We start from the raw sequence: 23,797 nt of genomic DNA, 5'->3' as shown, positions 1-23,797 counted from the left end.
GACTGGTTCCCAGTCACCACTCGCTGGTCGACTCGCGTGGTCGCGCGCTATGGCGGTTTGAGCACTTCAGAACGCTCACTTTCGTTTGATGCCGAAAATGTAAACGATACGTTAATTAAGGCCATTAACATTTTACAGCGTTTCATTTAAATTGAGCAAAGAAGAAACCAAATTGCCATGGAGTCTGAGAAGAAGTTGATTGACGCGTGCAGTGCGCCGATGGTGAAGCCTAACTATATGCTCATGTCCTTGCAAAGGATATTTGTGTTGAGTGTTATTATAGCGTGTGTGATCTGTGTCGTTTACTACACGCCGATGCCAGGTGGGTTATTCGCTACAAAATTGTAGCTCTGTTTTAACCTTTTAACCGCAGATTTTTCATTGTATAAAATAAAGGATTTATGATTATGATTTGTATTCTACATGTATACATCCCTTTATAACTGAGGTGTTTACTTGGAAAGTCAGATGTAATTATAATGACGAGAATCTAGCGGTACCTAAGTTTAATTCATAATACTTACCTAATTAGATTTAAATATGTAGATCAAAAATCAAATTAAAAGTTTCTTCAAGTCGTAGTCCGATTTAGTTCGTTAAAGGACCGATAAGTTTAATTCATATAAAGTTGGTATTAGTTTTAGACCTACTTTTATTTTCATCGTTTTACTTTTTTCGAAAACATTTCTGAAAAAATATTTTCTAGCTAGTTTGAATTGAAATATTAGTACCTACATTACAAGGTATAGTGGACGTCCGAGTGCTCACCACTGTTTCATCGTTAGCAAGAGGTATAACAGTAGGAGGGTGTCATCTATTTGGCATTAGCTTGTCTAGCCATGGGACGTTTACCTACCTTACTGCAGGCTCAATATACGGACCAGAGTGAATAGCGTTTACTTACGTTTGGGATGCTATTTGTGTCCGGCATTTTAGTCGGTAGACTTAGGTTCAGGGGGCCTATCGCGAAAATCTAAATTAGCTAATTGTTGGGATCTTTCTCTTACACTCTCACTAAGACGTAATTAGAGTGACAGAGAAAAATACCCGCAATTGACGAACTTCGATTTTCGCGGTTATAGCCCAGAGGGCTTACTGCTTAAATTGAAAATGGTTCTGCTCTGGCATAAGTACGTATTCTAGTAACAGTTTTCTTAGGTTTTTTCGATTTTTTGATGTTGGCTGTCAGGGCTCCAGAGCTTCTCACATACGTCATGTGCCTAAGCTCAGTGTTTGGTTCATCATATCTTTCGGAATATCATACCTATGGTTATATATGTTTGGTTAAACACAATTATATACTTACGTAGTGTAATAAAGCTTTTCACAATATTTTTTTTACAATAATCTTTTTTATTTCTATCACGAAAAGTTTTGTTATTCGTACCAATTAATTATGTCACTAACCCTTACTTAATTTACGCCACTAACCCTGTACTTCAATTTAACTTTTATTTAATACGTAGGCTTCTCTGGGTGCCAAGCCAAGATGCCAATCGTTTGCTCCGTATAGCGAACGATACGGTAATCTCTTTCTATCATTCTTACATATTGGTGCGACAAAGATACATTAGCAAATTGTTCGCTACGGAGCGAACCATTAGCATCTTGGCTAGGCACCCTGAAGTAACTTTATAACCTGTTTACAAAATAAAAATTTCCACGACTTGAAGCGCGATATCACACTGTTTTTTGTCGAATTGTGACATCGATCGTAAATATTATACCAGCATATTTACCTTCCATATAGATCTTTAACTTCTAAGCATTTCATATATACAATTTACATAATCTAATATGGTCGGGTTCAGGGCATTTTTCATATAATGGCTATGTGACAATATTTCTGTCACTAAAAGCCTTTAAATCATGAAATCAATCATGAATAGTCATTATTTGTGTCATTTCAGAGGAGTATTTCGAGAACTGCGACCGCGAATGTAACGAACTGGATTGGCCTATGATCTGCCGTGTAAAGCTGGTCATCGAAGTCTATAAGACTCTCAGCAAGTAAGTGTTGATTTAAGATGACGGAATACTTAACTGAACTAACATTCACTTTGTTAAGCTACAGTCGGCAATGTCGGCATCGCTAATGCAAAAGTAAATTTCCAACTATCTAGTTAGGTAGAGTAGGTACTATTATGTTATGTAGAAGCTTTTTGTGGAGATATTTTCGCTTGACTGGCATTTTATTCTTTTATTTATTTTTATTAAGTTATAAAACCCATTGTAGCTTAGAAAGCAGTTATGCAGTTATAACTAATGGACGCGTTTACCTCATTTTAATTGCAGATCATGTGGTAGCTGCACTGAAAAAAGTGGGGAGGAATGTCCCGCAATGTGTATTTCTGCAGACGGCCGGGAAAGAGGAGTACTCACTATAAATAGAGAACTGCCTGCCCCGCCTTTACATGTTTGCCACAACGACATCCTCGTGGTGGACGTCGTGCACCGCGCGCCCGCGCACGCACTGGCTATGCACTGGCGGGGCCAACCACAGAAGGAAACTCCCTTCATGGATGGAGCCCCCATGCTCACTCAATGCCCTCAACCGGCGTACACCACGTTCCAGTATAAATTCCGAGCATCAGAAGTCGGAACACACATGTACCACGCGCATTCCGCCGCTGACGCTGCCGATGGGCTCGCTGGAGCCTTCATCGTTCGGCAGTCTCCGAAACTAGATCCCTTACGGAAACTATACGATATCGATGCTACCGAACACACCATATTTGTAGCGGAATGGGGTCACTCTATGGGACCGCTTGCTGAACTGAACTCAAAAACTCCTAATGCTGAATCTCTGCTGATTAACGGTAAAGGTAAAACTGCAGATTCTCCAGATGTCCCTATATCAAAGTTTAAAGTTGATTCTGGAAAAAAATACAGATTCCGTTTGGCTTATGGTGGTGGTTCAAAGAGCTGCCCTGTAAAATTATCTATCGACCAGCATGACATGAGAGTAATCGCATTGGACGGTCATAGAATAGAGCCCCAATATGTGGATTCAATCGAAATGGGAAGAGGGGAGCGAGCAGATTTCATTTTGGATGCAAATAAAGCTCCCGGCGTGTATAAAATCAAAGTTGTTGCTGATAAAGTTTGCCAAGAGAACTTGGAAGGTGTGGCGGAGTTAGTGTACGTGAATAAAGGCAACAAAGTGTTACATGAACAGGAGAAGCCCGTTTCCGAAGTGCGCGAGTTATCGACTGTGAGCCGTGCTCGGTGTTCCCACGCTAGTGTGTTATGTTTGGACGAGCTGCGCGCGGCGGATAAACTTCCAGTGGAGTTAGCCGGAGTTATCGAAAAGATAATTTATGTGCCTTTCAATTATTCCACTCGTCAAATTTCGGCGAAACGAGTTGGTGAGTATAATTAGAAGTAGTTTTAATTAAGTTCGAAACGTTACCCAGGACAAACATATGTACCTAAAACTAAAATACTACTAGCATTTTAACTAGTTCACGTGTTTACACAAGCATTTACCTACGGTATCTATTTGCATTACAAATTTGTTGTAACATAAGTAGCAAACGTTTGCAACACTCGAAGGAGTTAGTTCAACAACACTCAAAACATCAAAACATGCCTTGCATTGAAGCATCACTAAATAACTTACATTACGTAGTAACCATGGCCAAACTAGGCATCTTAAATAGAAGGCATCCACGCTTACAATACACCACAAAGAAATGTCGTCGACACACTGACTTTTGTTATTCACTAGGTTAACTTATGTAGAACAGTGCCTTCCAAGGTCGTCTTTTTATATATCTGAGCATTATGCGATTTAAAGTAATTTATTCTAAATGGCTTATTCATTTAATTCAACAAAAGAAACGGAAAGTGGTGAAAGGGCAATAGGTACAATATGAATTTTACTTAATATTCATAAAAAAATGAGGTTTTTAACTCCACATAGCGTGAACGTATTTATGGTTTTGCTTTGGGGACAATTTATAAATTAGCACGATGTTTTCAAATATAACTCCAATTAGTACTTAAGTGTTGTTAAGAAAATAACAGGAAACTACATAATTTCTTCGTAAGAATGAAGTGTGAAAAAAAAATCATTACTTCGATACGCATTTCGAATTTAGTTTTGAAAATCTTTTTAGGGTTCCGTACCCAAAGGGTAAATCGGGACCCTACTACTAAGACTCCGCTGTCCGTCCGTCCGTCTGTCTATATGTCTGTCACCAGGCCGTGTCTCATGAACCGTGATAGCTAGACAGTTGAAATTTATCGCTATAACAACAAATACTAAAAAGTACGGAACCCTCGGTGGGCGAGTCCGACCCGCACTTGTTTGATTTTTTCTATTGCTGAACACAAATCAAACTTTTCCTCTAATTTATGTTTTATTACAATATCAGATAAATACCAATAACTTTTGTTTGAATTCCGCTCCTCGCTCAAATCCGAATTCTGTTCACTTTTTGGCAAGTTGCTCCCTTTCTGTTTAAAATTAATTTAACTGTGCGACTCGACTAGCATGCCTGAAAAGTACAAAAACTTCGTTTGTAATAGGCAAAAAGGTAACAAAAAAGGTAACTGCACTTTAACTGAGGTAACATCATTTTAAGCTACTTGCTGGCGTTCATAATTATATAGTCTTAAAATGATCTTCATTGATACATAACATTTAATTAAACCAAATTGCTATAAGACATTAAATTTACCGAAAAAATAGCAGTAGTTATGTATATGTGTAGGTTATTAAAGGGTTATTACTATTAGTAAATATTGCGAGATATGGGTGGCTGAATTTGAAAAGTAGCCATTTCGTCTACAGAGTGCAACATCACTCCTCCAACCAAGAAGAAGAACATCACTAATTAAATATATTATTTTTTAAATAAAAACAAGGTCTCGTTATATTATAAGGCTAGCTACCCGTAGTTGCTATTTGCCCCTCTTTTTTACAGAATTACAGGTTAAAAACCTTTTACACACGTAAAGTCTAGGAAACATATGCCAATTCCATCCATACATTATCAGGGCTACTACAGGCCCGAAGTCGGGCCCGAACAAGAGTATTTTTCCGTTTCACCAAATGCCAGCACATCGTTTACAATATTTGAAATGTTAAAAAATTGTTCATATGCAAAAATATCAAACATTGAACACCTTTGGCAATTAGAGACAAAGTATTTTGACATATCAAATATTGTTAACGATGTGCTGATATTCCGTGAAATGGAAAACGATTATCAGGCCCGAAATCTCGACTTATTTCGGGCCTGATGTCGGGAAGTGTGTATGTAATTAAATAATAAATAAATATTATAGGACATTATTACACAAATTGACTGAGTCCCACAGTAAGCTCAATAAGGCTTGTGTTGAGGGTACTTAGACAACGATATATATAATATATATAAATATTTATAAAAACTTAAATACATAGAAAACACTCATGACTCTGGAACAAATATCCATGCTCATCACACAAATAAATGCTCTTACCAGGATTTGAAGCCGGGACCATCAGCTTCGTAAGCAGGGTCACTACCCACTAGGCCAAAACGGTCGTCAATGTAATTGGCACTTAAGATCTTGTAGGCGCATATCAATTTAAGAAATACCTCTTTTTAGGGTACCGTAGCCAAATGGCAAAAAACGGAACCCTTATAGATTCGTCATGTCCGTCTGTCTGTCCGATTATGTCACAGCCACTTTTTTTGATAATTATTAGTATTATTTCATGTCGGATTTACATGTCAAACTAATATCAAATCAAGATCATATTCTAAAATTGGAAAGTGTTTCTATGATAATGGATCAAACTCAACTTCGTAGGTAACATAGACGCCACGTCTCACTGTATCGTAGCCATTTAACTCGTTGTTACATAACATACTGTGTTACTAGGTCGGTGATTATGTTGCAACTTCCACGGCTTTTGTGTGAAATAAAAATAAGCAAGCCAAAAAAAAAATTAAGCGCCGTGGTTGGGGTTTGTGAAATTTATAACCCTTACTTGAAGGGGTTGAGTTATTACAAACTTTCCCAAACTTCAAGTTGAGAGAAATATTATACGATAAAACAACGTTAATTTCATAAAAACCAACATCAGGCTAGGTAAAACTTCATGAATCCTTTTAATTATGCGTGCGAGCAACGAAAATTATCTACGTGATATCCACGTGGACGGACCTACCAAAATTTAATAGAACCCGTGTACCGTATGTAGCTTTAGAGTTGCATTCGAAACAAAAACTGTTATTGATGTTATTATTCGCTGCGCATCTTGCTCGCATGCATCAATATAGGTATAACTACGTGTGATATGACACGGGTGAAGGATGTCAAAATTATATGAAATTGACGTTTATTTGTGAGTTCCAATCGTCTCATGGATTAGTTTTTTTTTTAAAGCAGTTTATTTAAACGTTGGCTACGTATGTCCTATACATTGGCACTATTAAATACTAACTTATTACTTTGAACTATCGAGCTTCGCGCCATTTTTGCGTAACCATAACAAAGTAATTATTCTTGCATATTCATCTTACGCAGCCTGTCTATACCTAGACAGACAAACCAGTCATATAATAGCTCAAAGAACTATTAGATAAGCAGCAGTATTTTTTTAAAGCTTTTATTTAAGTGGACCTATTATAGATAGTGTCATTCACGCCGACGTGTGCCTTGTCTCTTAATGACATGTTAATTAATGTTAGATTTGACAAATCTGCGCGTCATCGTGGATGACACGCACTACTCATACTCGTTGCACTAATAATTTTTAAGAAAAAAAAACCGACTTCAATGAGGGAGACCGATGAAAGAAAGATTATTGTTGATTTTGGATTTCATACAATGAAATTAAAAAGACTAGTAAAATACCCGCAATAGGGTATTCGACTGTATTTAAAATAAATTATTTCACACCATGCATAAAATAATAATAATAAAAAGAGTTGAGAAGTTGAAAAAGTAGAAAAAGAGAAGAGTTCCTCATGGAATCCATGATTAAAACAAAAGCTTGACAAAAATGTACCTTGAAAACCTAACTGCTTCACAACAAATTGCCAAACGTGAACTATACGGCGTTGAAGAGTTCCATTCTGTTCATCATCAGCAGTTCCGCTTCATCAAATGTCACTTCCATAAATTTAAATGCTTAATTTGTTGATGAAAATACTAAGATCACTATATTATGTCTTTAACATTTGAGGAGTTCCCTCGATGCCTCATGGACCCCATCGCCAGAACTCAAACTTGACAAAAAATTGTCTTAAAAATCTAATTTGCTTCACAAACATAGCGAAGAGGACAAATTGCCAAACGTGAACTATGCGTCGTTGAAGAGTTCCATTCTGATCATCATCCACCGGCAGTTCCACTTCATCAAATGTCACTTTTTAAATGTAAATGCTTGATTTGTTGATGAAAATACAAAAATACATGTATGCTCTTTACATTTGAAGAGTTCCCTCCATTCCTCATAGATCCCATCATCGGAACTGAGTTTTGACAAAAACGGGACCAATCTGTATATATATAGATTCAAACAAAAAAATAATTTTCAAAATCGGTTCAAAAACGACGGAGTTATGGAGTAACAAACATAAAAAAAAATACATACACACCGAATTGATAACCTCCTCGTTTTGAAATCTTGAAGTCGGTTAAAAAATTTAGGGTACCTCCCATACAAAATGATATTTTTGTTTTTTTTTTTTGCGAAATTGACGAACTCGATTAGTGACGAATCACGACGCGAAGTGAACGAAATGCGGAGTGACAAATCGCGAAATGGACGAACTGCGTATTGACGAATCGCGAAATGGACGCATCATATCATGGACGAAACGCGTAGTAGACGAATGGACGCAATACGATTTGGACGAACTGCGTATTGGACGCACAGCTAACAAATCGTTAATGTTAATTATAATACATTTTAAAATTTTAAAAGAAAAATAGAATTAGGTAACAACAGGCGGTCTTGTGTATGGTGAATTGGTGATGTATGTTAGTTAGGGTGGGGTGGGTGAAATCTTGGAAAGTAATTTTGACTCACTTCCCGATTTCCGATTAAGCTGAAACATATATATGTAAATCGGATGACATTGCAATATTATGATGACATGGAGCTGATCTGATGATAGAGACAGGAGGTGGCTATGGGAAATAACGCAAACTAATTGTGTTTGGGGTTGTTAGAATCGTCTCGATGAGAAAAGTAGCCGAATCTATCGTAACGCCTTTGTGATAGAAATAAACATGACTGTGACCCGATATATTTGGCCACTTTGGCCGTGACTATCTATTTGATGCTTACTGTACATAAGGGTTACATTCACATATTTCGATATCGAATCATATCATTCAAACAATACAGAAATTGTGTTTGAGCGTTCGTTTTCATACTAACATTTGACCGGCTTTACGATGCTTAGTTTCCGTATAAACCGAATTACTGTGGCAATAAAGACATGAATATTTATGTCCCAAGAACATCAGCAACAATCGCGTAAGCGTCTACCGCACTAAGGTATTCATACTCACTCACATACACTCACTCACGTGTTGGTAGGTTGGTACTCACACGCGCTAAAATGATAGTAATTACACAGTAAAAATGACAACCGAATCTTGTGAGAGTGTTTGTACCTGCTTAAGTTAAAAAGTCATATCTCCATACGATATTTTTAACATATGCGGCGTTTTGTTTTCGAAGGCATTTTTACAGCCATTCAAACTCATTCGTCCATTCATTCACTCAATAGAGATGGGTAATACAATAGTACATTGTGCAACGAGGGGGGCAAGAGAAATTTTGGATACGAGGGTGGTAATTCCCGAGAGCCGCAGGCAGGCAGGCAGGGAATTAAAGACCCGAGTTTGCAATATTCTTACCCCCGGAGTTACACACAATATTTTTCATCACACTTGCGAAGAAAAAACGAAATTTTAAGCGAAATAATTCTTAAATACGGTGACATACTCGTATCAAACATTCGTCCGCCATTTTGTAATTTCTTGGCAGGTGAGGCATCGAAGGCACAGACCATTCGGCATTCAGCCACGATCGAAAATTATGTAAAAATATTTTAATCGGCTGTTAAATTAATCAAATTAAATAATTTTAAACATAAACAAAAATATTAAATAAAAACATCAGTATTTTAAAAGTAAAACTCATTAACTACTTGATTTGTATGAATAAGTGACATAATTATAGGAGAAAGCTATAACTCCCTAGGGAGTTACAGCTTTTTTTTTACAATCCCTAACTCCCGCGGGAACAAACTAGGCCTTTGTCCTTCAGCACACTTGCATGAAATAAGATCTTTTTCGAGCAAGTGTGATGAAAATGTATATTACGAACGCCTCCGCAATACTGTATAGAGTATTGTAAGATTTGTAAGTATTTTATGCCAAATACACTCTGTGAGTAGAAGTATTTAGAATTAATATTTTACAGAAAACATAAAAAGAGAATTAATTATAACACACACACCGCTATGACCAGCTAAAATTAATGCTGCAGCACACCGGTTTATTTATGTAATTTCGAAATCTAGCTTAGAGCTGTAGCGAACTATCTAGGTAATGTATGCAAAAGGAAAAAAAATACGATTAAGAAAGTAGCTTTAAGCGGATGTTTAATATAATTTCCTTCAGACGTATTGACACAATTTCGCAGACCAATCATTCTACAAGTTTCTTTAGTATAAAATTATATACATGCAAAATCCCATAATTATGATGAAAGCGCAGCAATAAGCTGTGAAGATAATCACGTCCGCGCTGACCGCAAATAATGTAGTGCGATTGCGCTGACGCGGCGGCTTGTTGCGTATACGCAGACTCTTGTTGCAAAACTTGGGAGAATCTACTAACAAGCGTGAGCGAGATGCATCGCGATTGGTCCGCGAGTAATGTCAAGTTCGTGTTTTTTTTTTTTTTATACTACGTCGGTGGCAAACAAGCATACGGCCTGCCTGATGGTAAGCAGTCTCCGTAGCCTATGTACACCTGCAACTCCAGAGGAGTTACATGCGCGTTGCCGACCCTAACCCCACCCCCCTCGTTGAGCTCTGGCAACCTTACTCACCGGCAGGAACACAACACTATGAGTAGGGTCAAGTGTTATTTGGCTGCGGTTTTCTGTAAGGTGGTTCGTGTCATATCATAAACACATCTCGTGAAAATTCTCGAATGTGGAATAGGCCTCGGTAGCGTGACGTGATGGTAAAAATTATGAAAAATTTAATACCAACCTATCTAGGTATTGTTTTTTTGTTTATTTGCATTTTTAGACGAAGAAACATTTTTTCTATTACTATTGATTGTGTGACCTTAAGACCAGTCGACGCGGAGTCGGCTTTCGCCGAGTGTTTTACACCACACTATTCGCATTTAGCCGATCGACTGTCTCCGCGGTTGGACACCTGCGTTTAGCAGTCTCATCCTCCTTGCGGCCGTAGAGACGCCCGATCGCCTGCGACTTGCTATCGCAACAGTTGTAAAGCGACGGTCGGCTCTCCCGTGCTCCGTCCTGCCGTCGAGACGTCAGACAGCACACGTACAGCCGTTGAGTCCGACGAACAGATGTAGGACAGCGGGTGATCGGCAATCGTAAATCTCATTTTTGGAGACTGGTTGTTAGTAACAACCTGAGCTATGTTCGGCCGTCGAAGACGCTGAACGGCTTCCGCCAGCTGTGACCGATCCTTATCGTAGGTACTCGGCCGTGATCGGAGCCGTTCGACTCTTTCCGGCACCGTACGGCGGTATAAGGAGATTTATGAATGCGAACGTGTGCGGTAGGCTGCAAACAGCGTCGTACGAATGCGAACAGCAATTGTACACATTAAATTTATTTTTCAAAGATCCTGAATTTTTATATAAGTACCTATGTAACATGAGCTTACCTACTGAAAGTAGTTAGCTCAAGATTCGCAAAAAAATTGTAATTGGAAAAGCTAAGCTTTGACCATATTTTTATACCTACATATAGAGGGCCTTCAAAGATATCAATTTACTCTTAAATGCGTTGTATATAGGTACATACCTAAATGCAATTTAAGTATAAATGTATTAATATTTTACTAGCAATAATTATAGCTAAAGATTTAAAAAAACAAGTTTAAGTTTCAGGTTTATCAAGTTTGTTGTTAATTAATTATAACTTTCGATTGCAGTGTCATGAAAGTATTTAAATGATAACCAAATAAGCTGAATAAACTGACTTTAGCGAGCGTGTATTTGATTGTTAGTTAGGCTTCGATAGAAACAAAGTAGGATTCTATACAATCGTGATTTAAAAGAAAGCTTTTCAGTCGAGTACCGGGTTTAGGGACGAAGCTTGCTGAGTTACCTAAGTAAGGTACGAGATGGAAAAGCTTGATTGATGGGCCTTGCTTTTTGCTAAAATCATTTTTTAAACAGTTTTGTTCTTGATTTTGGCCACCGTAGCCTATGGACACTAACAAGAAACGCTAAGCGGTTTTCGTAGTCTATGGATGTTGCTATATTAAGGGTGTCACATGTGCGTTTATGACTTATGAAGCAATTGTTTGCACTATACAACCTAAAATAAATAATTAATTTGAGCTATAGTTTTGTTTCGTCCTCTTGACCGCGGCGAGCTGTGATTGGTCCATTTCATTATAGTTGACTAAACCGTTTCGAAATGAATATTATAGTTGATTTGGGAGCCCATACATGAAAAGTACCCAAAAACGGTTTGGTATACGATATCTTAATTTAACCATTACAGTCGACGAGTAGAAAAAAATAAAAATAGTTATGTTCACTAAAAAACTAAATTGATAATTATGATTTAACACCGTGAGGTTAGATGTTGTTGGTGAGATGGACAAAATGTATTCGAATGACGAATAACGATGATTCTCAATAACCGAATCGCGAATGACGAATATTTTTTTCGAATGATAATTCTTATATAATCCATTCGTAAATAAGTTATTTGCGAATAATTTATTCCACGAATGAATCTTGTAGAATAAAATAGTCCAGAAACTAATTATTCGCGATAAGTCTTGGCGTTCGCGTCGTTTCGCCAATCTTTTTATAGACCACCAATAATGGCTATAGCAGTAAGCGGGGTACGTGATTACTCGATTGCATGCTACTTCGCCGTAATCGATATTTAAACGGCTGCGGCAACTATTCTAGCAATATACTGAGGGCCTGCCGCGAACCACGTTCGACGTGTTGCCTCCCTGTCACATTTACGTACAAATTTACAAGTGCGACAGAGAAGCAACACGTCGAACGTGGTTCGCGGTAGGTCCTCTGGTATCTGCAACGTCTCATACGTCTGGGAGACATTACGTTGATTGCATTACTACAAACCGGGCCATGCTCGTATATTGTATTATATAAACCAATGGCTTGGACTGCACAGATTGACCAATTAGTTAATTAATTTACAATCGTAGTAGTGTCTAGGCAGAGACATAACTAGTCTCAGACGGCCATGTTTATCTTTTATTCTTAAAGATGATGAACGCGGTTATGGAAAGGTGTATAAGGGTAAAATCGCATCCTTCTATGCGTGGAGAGGTGGTCAAATCCCATAACATAGTCGTAGCAGGTGCGAATTTTATAAGGCACGTTTCATTCGAAACGAAATGCGGATGCATTTCGCCATTCTCTTTTTTCGAATTCACCAACGGGTGTTAATATGTTCAGTAGAGAATTACTTAACATATATGTGAAAATGAAACCATGTTAAATATTAGGTGTACCCTTTCCTAATAGAGATCTAAATGGGTGTCAACTTCATGAATGTAAGATGTAAGAAGTGCCTACAATTCTTCATGTATGGTTTCTGGGGAAAATTGATGTGTGATAGAGAACAGATAGAGGGCCAGACCAACAGATGAAGGACGAAATTATAAGAGTTCCGTTTTTGCCACTTTGTATGGATATAACCCAAAAAAGTTACCCCGATGTTGACCTGTACCCCTAGTGTAAATAAATTCGATTTCCAAACGTGACGTACGCGTTTGCGTTTAGTCTCATTTTGTATTGGATTTCGAAAGAGCGCGCCAAGCGGGACGTTTTGGAACCTCAAAATCCTATACAAAATGAGACTTAACGCAAACGCGTTCGTCACGTTATGATGTCGATCAAAGTTACACTAGGGGTACTGTTCGCTTTTTAAACACAAACGACGTAGGTGTGTATTTAACTCTTCTCTACATGGAATAAAATAAAACGAATATTTTTCTGTAATAATATTATTTGTTTAAAATATTTGGACGAATGCAATATTAATTGATCGCTACCGTGTATATTTAAATGAGCCGGCGTAGGTACTCTTGTAAATTAACGCCTATTGGAATAAGTTATATGATGAGCAACTTAAGAAATGTAGACGTCAGAAATACGCCTACCAATTACATCTGTCTAACAAAATCTGGCGCTTACAACAATTTTTAATTCCTGATGAATACGAAGGAATAATAACACCATGTATATATTTTTATCCATTAAAATGCGACTCATTTGAATCTCAATTGGTTGTGCATAATGTTGATCGTCTTTTATTCATAAAGTTTCTTACGATACCTATTCATTATGAATTGAGATGGAAAATTTTCTGCTTAGGTACATTTTAAGTCAACTTTTTGATGATGTCAAACGAAGATGTTTTTTTTTCTTTTTTTTTCTTATTCCGACCATGAAGCAGCTACTTGTGTATTGTAGCAAGATTACAGCGTAATCACGTTGCATGCTACACGATATGCAACGACCCATTCATAGGTCAAGAAAGTCGACTCATGCTTTACTATACTCGAGGACACCGATTCCAAATCCTGCGAAATGATAGGTAAGCTTACGTGCTTGCCCCGATGATTAGGTTCCGTAAACCTGAATTACTTTAGCCCTTTAGCAAATTGTTTATTCGAAAAATAAAGTGTATATTCCTTCAATGACTACACCTTATAAAACAAAGTTCCCCGCCGCGTCTGTTTGTATATGTATATATGTTCGCGATAAACTCAATTGCTAATACTGAACGGATTTTTGTGCGGTTTTCACCTATTAATAGAGTGGTTCTTGTGGAAGGTTTAAGTTTAGTGTTGTTTAGGTGTATAATTTGTTAAGGTTTTGTGCAACCCGTGCGATGAGTGCTTGTGTAATGTCGGTGACGATGTCCACCCGCAACAGCCCTAGGGCTTAAGTAGCCTTGATGCTTGGACACATTGGTTACCAGACCATTTCCGTTGCTCTCATTTCTTATAACATAGAAATGTTTCCGCATCTTGATTAACTCTCGAATGTGGCCTTTTCAGACTAAATTGAATGTTTTACATTTGTGTACGATGGTAATATAATAGTTTCCCCCATTAATTTATAAATTAATTTACCTCTATCTGGTTATTATTACGTCATGCTTTTACAACATCCATGTGAATACTTAGATATGCATTACGATTTATTGTAAGTAAAAGTCACTAACACTTCCGAGAATATACTTACAGGCTTCGTCAAATATTTTTTTATTGAGATTTAAATCAATAATTTATAGGTAGTTGATAGACGGAAGTACTCGAACATCAGAGAATGTTTATGTTAAAAGAAAACTCTCAAGCTTGGAAGTACATATGTCAAGAGGAATTGAAACAGCAAGTGTTTGTGACAATTTTTGTTACGTAGCCTAAGGACCGAAAGGTATCGACGGTACACTGAATATCATCTGTTAATTTCGCTCTCTCGTGTATAAACTTTATCACATGTTATAGAATAACTAAATATCTGTTTTGTAACTATATAGATATTGAAATCAGAATTCTAGATAACATTATAGATATTGAAATCAGAATTCTAGATATGAGTATTATTCTAAACTAAATGATACGAATAACGTTTTATTGTAACAAATAACGCATATATTTGCATTGTATTGAGGATTGAGGACAATAAAGTTTTATTGCAAACAATGCAGACAACTGTAAAATTCGTATAAGTACTAACAGTAAAGTTGATGGCTATTAAAGTACATATTGTTATTACCTAGGTCGCAGATAGAATAATATATTTGGTGAACGTTATTTTTGTTTCTATATTTACATATATAAAAATATTTGATGAACAATGTTCAATGTTGAAAATTCTACCTGCAAACGTTTGAATGCCACTTCTGTCTTAGGTATTAATCTCACTCCCCTCCTTACAAATACATAGAAGATAACCTATCAGTATTTTAATATTTACTTATAATTAGGGGTGAACTGAAAACCAGCGCTGTGACAGCCAGTCTGTAACACAGCAAATGCTGAGTCCATCCCTTTTGTCACACTATTGTTTACATAATTTGGATAGACTTAAGAAATTATGTTAATTTCATTGTTGCTGCTCTTCTATTCAACGTGTCTACTTGTTTGTTTTTCTTTTATCGTCTTTGTTTTCTTGTATGTTTGTGATAATAAATAATTATTATTGTTATTCTTATTATTGTTAGATATGAGTGGAATTGAAATTGAAAGAAATCTCACAATATATTTTATTACCTTGAAGAATAATTTAGTTCCTAAAATGCAATGCAACCTTTAATTTTCCGAAGACTATCTGGTGCAAATACAACTTTAGTTACGATATAAATTACAAAACTTACACTTGTAAATTTGTTTTTCAGAGAGTTGGGGTCAAACGGACGGGCACCGCTTCACGTACCCTGCGTCGCCGCTGCTGACTCAAGCAGCGGACGTAAGGCCTGACTCGCTGTGCAAGGAAGGCCCCGGCCTGGGCGACGAGTGCGTCCATGTCAAGAGCGTGCCACTGGGCTCCACTGTGGAAGTCGTCATGTTCGATCAAGGTAAGTGTCACTAGCCACAAACTTTCTCATACTATATGTAACTGTGTTTTTACTTCCATGTACAATAAAGTATATACATAGGTACATATTCATATTCATAAGATTTATTATATTTCTAATATAACAGGTCAAATCATCATACAATTGATATATTACCTAAAGGCAATTAGAAAAGATTTTATTTTTCTAAATTGGGGAAGTGACTTTCTTCTACTATAGAACATTTTGATATGCGGGTAACAATGTTGAATTCAAAATCGTTGGAACTTGGTATCAATCATTGCCGTAGTCTCTTAATAAGCTTATCCCTTTTTAACTTTGTTTTATACTCAAGTTGGTCCTTAATGGAAACTGATTATTTAACTTTGTCTAAATATACAACGTTTAGCCGACATAAGGATTCGCTTTGAATGCTGCATTTTAGAAATACACTAGTAGAAAATGAACACTATGTTTTTTGATCCGTCGTATAATATAAGTACGACGACGATGATATATATATACCTAATATATAATTATATACACCGTGTTTTTATTGAATTCCGTTAACTTAGGGGTATCGGTACCTAAGTACGTTAAGGAAAACTAAGTGGCATAGTTAATAAAAAAAAAAAAAAGCTTTCTAATAACTATTTTTTTTAAAACTTTTTAAACACATTTAATTACTATTTTTATTAAAAAAAAGTAATTAAATGTGGCATATGGCGTTGTTGTAACACGGCCATTACATTTAACTCAACCAAACAATTGAAAACTGTGACATATCAATGTCATTTCGAACATCAATTGTCCGAGATAGTATTTACGTTTAGTAGCAAATGTATTATCTCATCATAAACACTAATCTATATGTGAACAGGCTCTAAGGCAAGTGTATACGCTCGTAAGGGCCTTATAAGATAAAAATTAAATATTGATTATCTCCGATATTGAGGTAATGAGAAAACCGATGTCTTTGAGAAAGTTACTTACTTAATTTAAACTCAGGGATGCACCCTTGAAATTAACGAAAAAAAAAACACGGTGTATAAATACTTATCAAAAACATCGATAACTCAGGAACGAATATTTGTCAATAACACACAAATAAATGCCTTTACTAGGATTTGAACCCGGGACCTCCTACTTCGAAAGTAGGGTCATTACCGAAGTACCGACTAGACTAGGAGGTTGTTCAAATATAGGTAGTCATAAAATATTTTAAGAGAGCATGAAGACAAACCTACCCAGTTGTTTGATATTTAATACCGTTGTGACTAGAATGGTTTGCGTGACAGCGACAAAGCGACATATATAATTATATTTCAATGCACGCCGCAAACGATTCCACACGAGCCTCGGTCCCACATTTATCTGATATTCAATTGTAAACTAATTTTTGGGTTGGAACGCAATCTTGACTTTCTCTCTACGTAACGTTTCGTTATTTTAGACTAAAATTGACTTAATTACAGTAATTGGACGTGTTAGAGATTTAAAAGGTGTTTACATATTTAAATTATTAAAAAGATATTAAACCTAAATTATCTTTCACATTCATTAAGTGGAATTAATTCTTATAAATTATAAACAAATTAGTTAGAAGCATTAAAGCCTACACTTGAATAAGCTATTAAGTTCTGTGGCGATAATTGAAGGAGCCTAGAAGTCAAAGTAATGCTGTTAAATTTGTGCCGACCAGCCTTAAAAGGCGTTAACGGCTTTCTTCGTGGAAAGCTTTAAACGTTACTTGCTCAACACCTGAATGTTAGCATAAACCGACAGGATGTCTCTACGTGTCAATATTCGCGATTACAATAGCAGGTTATGCAAGCATAAATGTATAGAAAATCTCACCTTTGACAGCCGTTCACCTCTTACTGACTTTGGATCAATACGTAGGTACGTTTAAACATACATCTTATCTAAACGCCGATAAGTATAAAAAATAACATTTTATATGCAACTTTCGTTTTCGTGTTCGGTGACGGGAACTTGTTTTAGTGACCTTTAATTTATAGTGTCTGAGGCAAGTTACTTCCGGGCACCGACGTTGCGCGCGATCTTCATCTTGCGACAGCTGTGACAGAGGTGAATTGTCATTTATAGGTAATCCAATTAAAAAACATTGTAACATAGACGTAAACTAGTAGGTACATACTTATTTATAGTTCAAAATAGACATTTGCCGTTCAAAACAAAAATACTTGTATTTATATTGTTTTTATTGTATGAACGTAAATTCTGATACTTTATATTTTGTACCTATTTAGGTGCTCCAACATAAAACGATCATGTCACACAACCACATGTGTCATAGCCTAAGTCGTAGATGATAAAATAAAAACGTGATCGCAACTTTCTCTCTATCGACCACAAACAGCTTCTTGTTATATGTTACATAGTTAAACTGCAATATTATGCATTTAGGTCTTTCCTAGTTTTCAGATACGTACATACTTTCATAAGTAGTTATCTCTTTTACATATCTATTTTTATGATCAATTAACTTGCGAACAGTTAAATTACTGTTTTACGACCAGTAAAGCACTAATGGCGTTTGGTTTTTTTTTTACTTAACCTGTCATGTTTGTAATGTCATGTATTTGTAAGAAAGGGATAAATCTTAAATTAACTAATTGAGGCTTGTAAAGTTTTATGAATTGGGTGAAGAGAGTAGTTTTAATGAGAGCGTAGTAATCCTTGGCGTTATGTGTCAAGTGTGCTATATATCAATGAAAACATTCTTGGAAGTATTAGCACAAGCATTTATGTACTGAATATGCTTGTGTCGCACAGTACCGCAGACTGGTGGAATCCCGCCTTTAAGATATTGGTTAATGTAGACCTACTTAAGATACATAAAGTAACTACCTCAAACAAAAGACCTAGCAAAATCGATTTTTAAATTACTGAAAATGTATAATGCTGTTTGTAGTAATTCAGTCTGTTTTTATAAAAAAAGTTCTATGTCATTTAGTGCTTCCAAACAAAAATGTGCCTTCTCAGCAATTGAAACCTAGCTAAGTCATTTTTCTTAACCTACTTTTGACCTGACATATAAATATTGGCGACAATGTTAGAGCCATTTTCTAAAAACCGGTTATAATTGTATTTACTTATAAAATCAGTCTTGTTTATTACTTATATATACTTTGCATCGTTCACAGTAATAAAATGAAATCTCAAGTAGCTATTTAAACCTTGGTCGAACATTTGGCTATCACGCAAACCCGACCTACGCCAATAACACGCACTGGATGCTCAGTGTGACTCAAGTCAAGCCAGGTTACCTCATGTTAATGATGAAATTGCTTTAATACTACATACATACGTATTCACTATCTCTTGTTACGAAGCAGGTAACTCTATATGCGAATACTAAGAGGAAATGATTGCCATTCTGGTGTCTTAATCTTATTCGTTTATTAGTTACGTTACTCTGGAGTTGCAGGCGTCCATAGGCTACGGAAATGCTTACCATCAGGCAGGCCATATGCTTGTTTGCCACCCACGTGGTATAAAAAAACCTAGATTCGACGTTATATTCAATATTAATACACAACACAGCCATATCTCAATGTAACAAGGTTACAAATGGTCACTCTCCTGTTTCCTCGTGGGAGACAACGTCGTTGCAATATTTATCCCATACACAGCTGTCACTGAACGTGCTTAGACGTGTCATTAAATAAAAGATGAAGCAACTTTTGCACTACTGCCGTATAGATCGTGTCATTCACGACGACGCGAGCCTTCACTCGTATTGCCATGTTATTAAAGGTTAGATTTGACAAATCTGTGCGTCATCGTGGATGACACGAACTATATACGCCGAATAGAAACTCGTCAAAGGGGATGAATGATTCAGTGCGGGCCAGATGTGTGCACCGAAAGTGTCTGATTTATTTACAACTGGGCCTTGTGGTCCTACTATGTATTAGTACATTACGGTGACCGAGGGATTCATTAACATCAAGCGTTGGCCCTTCCAATTGCAATATTCCGCTTAAGAACAGGTGCGACGCTTAGACTTTTAGGCCAATTCGAACGTCCACTGATATAGGACTGACATCTAACTGATGTGATTGAAATATCGTGCATTTCGCTCGTACTTGTCCTCACTTGATCCAAATATCATTCATATGTTTCAACCTGAACCCACTTTCGGCTAGTTTTGTTCTATTTAAATTATTTATTGTAGGTAGGTGCATCGTACCTATTATTGACGGAAAGTCCCGGCAAGAAGACCAGGTGCCCGATACAGATTTAAAAAATTGTTATGGTGTTGGACTGATTTTGACACGACCTTGAAGAAGGCTGACGCTGATTGGTGCATGCGAAATAAAGTGAAGTCGTGCGTGAGATGCACAACAATCACCTAGGTGATCGTCAAGCTCGTGTCAAAACCAGTTCTAATCCATAACATTTTTTTAAAATCTGAATCGAGTTCCGGGAATAACACCTTGAATATGATAGCCACTTTTTATCCGCTCATAATTAAAGAATAAAATTATTTATGCATAAAAAAATAATTAAGATAGCCTAATGGAATGTACCAATAGGAAAGTCGTTAGGGCGACTTTTTCTGTCTTTAATGAAATATTTTCTTTTGGCTTTTTATCCATGAAGTAGATATTGGTATAATATCTGAAGCACGTTCGAATTGGCCTGCTGTTTCAGCATTGTACAATCTATTGAAAACTAAGGCACGTAGGACTCGCCCGTACCTATCAATTTCAAGACCAAAATGTTCAATAAAGCGTAATATTCCTTGGTAGTTACGGGATAAAATTGGATACCAAGAACGCGTAGGTTACCTAATCTTATTCATGTCACACGTAAGGGGAGAATAGAACTATCCAGATATATATTACTCCACCTCACATATAACATAATAGCCGTTGGAACAAGTTATTTGTTTTACAAGGGGGCAAAGTTGTTGCCGCTCGTACTCGAGCAAGCGAAAGATTCCAATATTGAACCACGAGCGTAGCCAGTATTTCGAAAATGGAATTTTGAGCATTGCGAGGCTTTCAAGGCACGAGGGTTAAACAAACTTTGCCTCCGGGTGAAACACGCAATTTTTCATCACATCAACGTGAGGAAAATACTAACTGTCTCCCACTTAAAAGTCAATTCAATTCCACCAGCTAAAATGAGAAAACAACACACAATTTGTATTTAATTGTTTTAGAACTTTTGTGGATAAAATTTAAGTTTCTTACCCGTTTTTGAAGTATCAAGAGAGCCTTTGTACATAAGTTCCGAAAAACTCATTGGTACTAGCCGGGGTTTGTACTCGCGACCTCCGCACTAAAAGTCGCGCACTTCTACCATCGGTTACCAATGCTTTACAAAATCATATTGTTGTAGAATGGTTATTCCTATCCCATTTCCAATATTCTGTGATCTAACCGCTGAGATATTTTTGTTTTATGTAATTGGCTCATATATTAATATTTGTCTGCAGGCGGCGAATCTGACCACATCTTCCACCTCCACGGCTACAGTTTCTACGTGGTCGGCATCAGAGAGTTCAACAGCAGTCTAGACAAGGACACCATTGTGAAAATGAACGAAGAAGGCACTCTGTTCCCATCCAAAAACCTTATTGATCCTATTATAAAAGACACTATAACCATTCCAAAGTACGGAGTAGTAGCGCTCCGTTTCAAAGCTGATAATCCAGGGTACTGGCTGATGAGAGATGAAAGGTCCACTCATTGGACAAGAGGACTAGACTTTATACTTAAAGTGGGACAGGAAGGTGATTTCGTTCAAGCTCCTGCCGATTTCCCAAAATGTGGCTCTTACGTTGGCCCCGAGTATTTCCTGATTTAAATAAGACTTGTAGTTACCATTAAGAAACCTAGTTAAGCTAGTGCTCAATTTATTTATTAAATAATTAATATGTGATAATGGTTTATGTGTATAAACAAAACGTATTTCATAAGTGTTGCTTTGTTTGGAACGTTCGGTCAACTTGCCACTAGTTAAAATATTAAAATGACTAAGCAAATTGTATTAAAGTTTCATAATACCGTTGTTGTTATATTATGCATAGTTGTAGATATGTATTGCCTTTTGTAAATATACTGACTTTTTCATTCTCTCTCCTTTTATTTGGACCAATTCAATGAGTGGTTCCCTCGTTACGACAAAGTGTCCGAATGGCGGAGACCGACCATCTATTTCTAGGTGAAATAAAATATAAAAATCTCGGACGGCGACTCATCGATTCTGGTAACTGTCCAACAAATAGTGAAAGCATTAAAAATTGGACCGTATCTGCCGAGATTGTAAGTAGCAAACGGACTACAATACATTTTTTTAAGAGCTCGCACCTCGATGAAGGTTTTATTAGGTTTTCATGTTTGTTATAGGAGAAATCTGGTGATAACAATAAGTAATTTGAGTATAGACTGTCGCTTTATACTCTAACATGATTAATTGAGTTGTAATCGAATGAAGATCGGAACATTATTAGATGAGATCCGATAAAGGCTTCGTAGTTTAGGCATCCCAACAGCACTGCGACACGCAAGCGACATATTGACTGATCTACCTACAGTGATTACATTACTTTACTCAATTTGGTTCCTGAAAGCAGCATCTGCTAGGAAGTCTATTTAAGAACATGCAAAAATTAAAACCGTCTTTGTTTCGGTATTTGGTCAAATTCTTTTTTTATTTTTTATTACATATTTATTAAATGAACAAGTTACAGTCTAGAATTCACAAGACCTATCGTAGGCAAAACCTTGAGGAGGTTTGTGTGCCGATGGGGGAAATACAAATATGATGTCGCAGTATGATTATGGCTTAAGATATATGAATATACAGGTCTACAATGAAACTTATGTACTCATTACAATGTCGGTAAAAATGTAAGTAGGTAATATCTTCGCCGACAGTACCATTAATCTATCCAAGACTACGACACTTATGGTAATTAGGAAAAATGTTAAATTTCTAGCGTTTTGAAAAGATTAAATGCGATTTTAGTAAAGCACAAGACGTTTAAAACTTCTCTAATTTGAAGAAGATTTTGTGGCCTTAATGACTGCGCTAAAGAAAAGTTAACTTTGGACAAAGACGGCTACTGTTTATTTAATATGCACGATCTATCTTGGCCGCGTATAATGTTGTGGGTAAGTAGGCCCCATTGGGCATTGCCAAAACGGAACTTGTTCTAGCCATTCGTGTGGCTTTCACTTTTGACGTCGGATCAATAAAAACGCTGCTGCTTTGATAGATATTACGACTCGTTATCTTACCGCTTGCATAGGTGTATATTATTATTCTATTATTATTATTAGTGCTAGTGTATAATAAATACATTTTTTACTAATAAAGGTACATGTCGAAAAATAAATAAACAAAATAAGTAAATAACTAAACTATTAAATTTATATTAAATTTTAATTTAAAAGTAAATAGTCTTTTTTTATGATGTAGGAGGCAAACGAGCAGACGGAACCCCTGATAGTAAGCGATTACCATCGCCCATGGACACCTGCAACACCAGAGGGGTTGTAAGTGCGTTGCTGGACTTTAAGATGGCAAACGCTCTTTTCTTGAAGGTTTGAAGGTCGCATCGGTCCGGAAATACCGCAGGCGATAGTTCATTCCACAGTTTAGCTGTATTACTATAAACTATCCCCCCGCTACGTGAAATTATATATCAGTACAAATAATACCTAATTATACTTAATAATAATAACCTATCATCATTGTTACGTTGTTGATTACGTATTTAATCTATTGATTATTTTTACTATGGTGTTTGCATTAACACTGTTACCCAAAATGTGATTTTTTGTCACTCTTTTAAATGTTGATTTTGTTTATGGTCTCTACATTAAGGCTCCATACGTTTGTGTTTTCGTCTCACTCTCACTGAGCGTAAGCGGAGTGAGATGGATGACCGTGCTCGGCACCGCGGATATCATGTGTTTGCATTTTAATTTGTTGTAAGTTTAAAAAAAGTAAAAGTAATCG

The 23,797-nt window shown here is 36.6% G+C and overlaps 1 protein-coding gene across 1 annotated transcript; it reads left to right on the top strand.

The window, feature by feature from the left end:
- Positions 1–21,905, top strand: LOC133521523 (uncharacterized). The gene is made up of 5 exons (XM_061856529.1): positions 1–322; positions 1,911–2,010; positions 2,296–3,368; positions 15,635–15,814; positions 21,267–21,905. Exons 1-5 carry the CDS (start codon positions 178–180, stop codon positions 21,635–21,637), a joined length of 1,869 nt encoding a protein of 622 aa, XP_061712513.1. The 5' UTR covers positions 1–177; the 3' UTR covers positions 21,638–21,905.
- Positions 21,906–23,797: the final 1,892 nt, after the last annotated feature.

This window comes from Cydia pomonella, chromosome 9, assembly GCF_033807575.1.
Source record: "Cydia pomonella isolate Wapato2018A chromosome 9, ilCydPomo1, whole genome shotgun sequence".
In the NCBI taxonomy this organism is placed as follows: Eukaryota; Metazoa; Arthropoda; class Insecta; order Lepidoptera; family Tortricidae; genus Cydia; species Cydia pomonella.
This window is presented reverse-complemented; position numbering and strand designations above follow the sequence as displayed.